General features: G+C 39.4%; 1 protein-coding gene across 1 annotated transcript in view; it reads right to left on the reverse strand.

Annotated features, from left to right (window-relative positions):
* The window catches only part of LOC116696173 (voltage-dependent T-type calcium channel subunit alpha-1I), a gene marked incomplete in the record, with an annotated part of 5,173 nt that overhangs the window by 1,913 nt on the left and 2,580 nt on the right, over positions 1 to 680 (reverse strand). Inside the window, 2 exon segments of the mRNA XM_032526955.1 lie at positions 1 to 110; positions 562 to 640. Of these exon segments, the coding sequence (XP_032382846.1) occupies positions 1 to 110; positions 562 to 640 (189 nt within the window).

Genomic DNA, 680 nt, shown 5'->3' on the forward strand with positions numbered 1-680 from the left:
GCTCCAGTTGTCTCCAGTGCACACTTTATAGAGCGTGAGCAGGGCCAGCCAAAAGTGTTTGAAATTGGCGTTTTGATGTAAACCCACACAAATGTTATCGTCGGTGCATTCTGATTGACACAGAGGCAGAAAACACAGACATAGAGAAGTGATTTTTATGCACCATGGACATTTTTCATTTCAAATAAAATCCTGTGTGTTTTTCAGTCAGCTACTAAGAAGCTAGCACATACAGTTTATTTAGACCCCAAAATAAAAAGTGATTTTTTTGTTTTTGTTTTTTTAACATATTATTAGTGTGACATGAGCGTAGTGTAGTAGTATAGTATTTGTGATAAATGTCATAGTCCACTGAGAGAATAAGCTGAAATGACATTAACTATGCTCTGGGTTGGCTGTGGTGTTGACTTTGCTAAGGCTACTCCTTGATAAGTTTGAGTTTTCTTGCTTTCCTTGGCAACAATATAGATACTGAGCAAACATGGGATCAGTTCTGGGACCATGATCCTTTGTAGTAAGCCTCGTTATCTATGTGTATGTTATGCTAGTAGTGTGACTGACCTAGCCTGCCAAAGAGCTCCACTCCCACCACAGCGTAGATGAAGAAGACGACTGTAAAGAGTAGACAAATATTTCCAACCTGAAACCAAAAGGCTTGTTAGATCCTCCACAAAGCCAAC

The sequence above is a fragment of the Etheostoma spectabile genome, chromosome 9 (genome assembly GCF_008692095.1).
Source record: "Etheostoma spectabile isolate EspeVRDwgs_2016 chromosome 9, UIUC_Espe_1.0, whole genome shotgun sequence".
NCBI classification, from domain to species: Eukaryota; Metazoa; Chordata; class Actinopteri; order Perciformes; family Percidae; genus Etheostoma; species Etheostoma spectabile.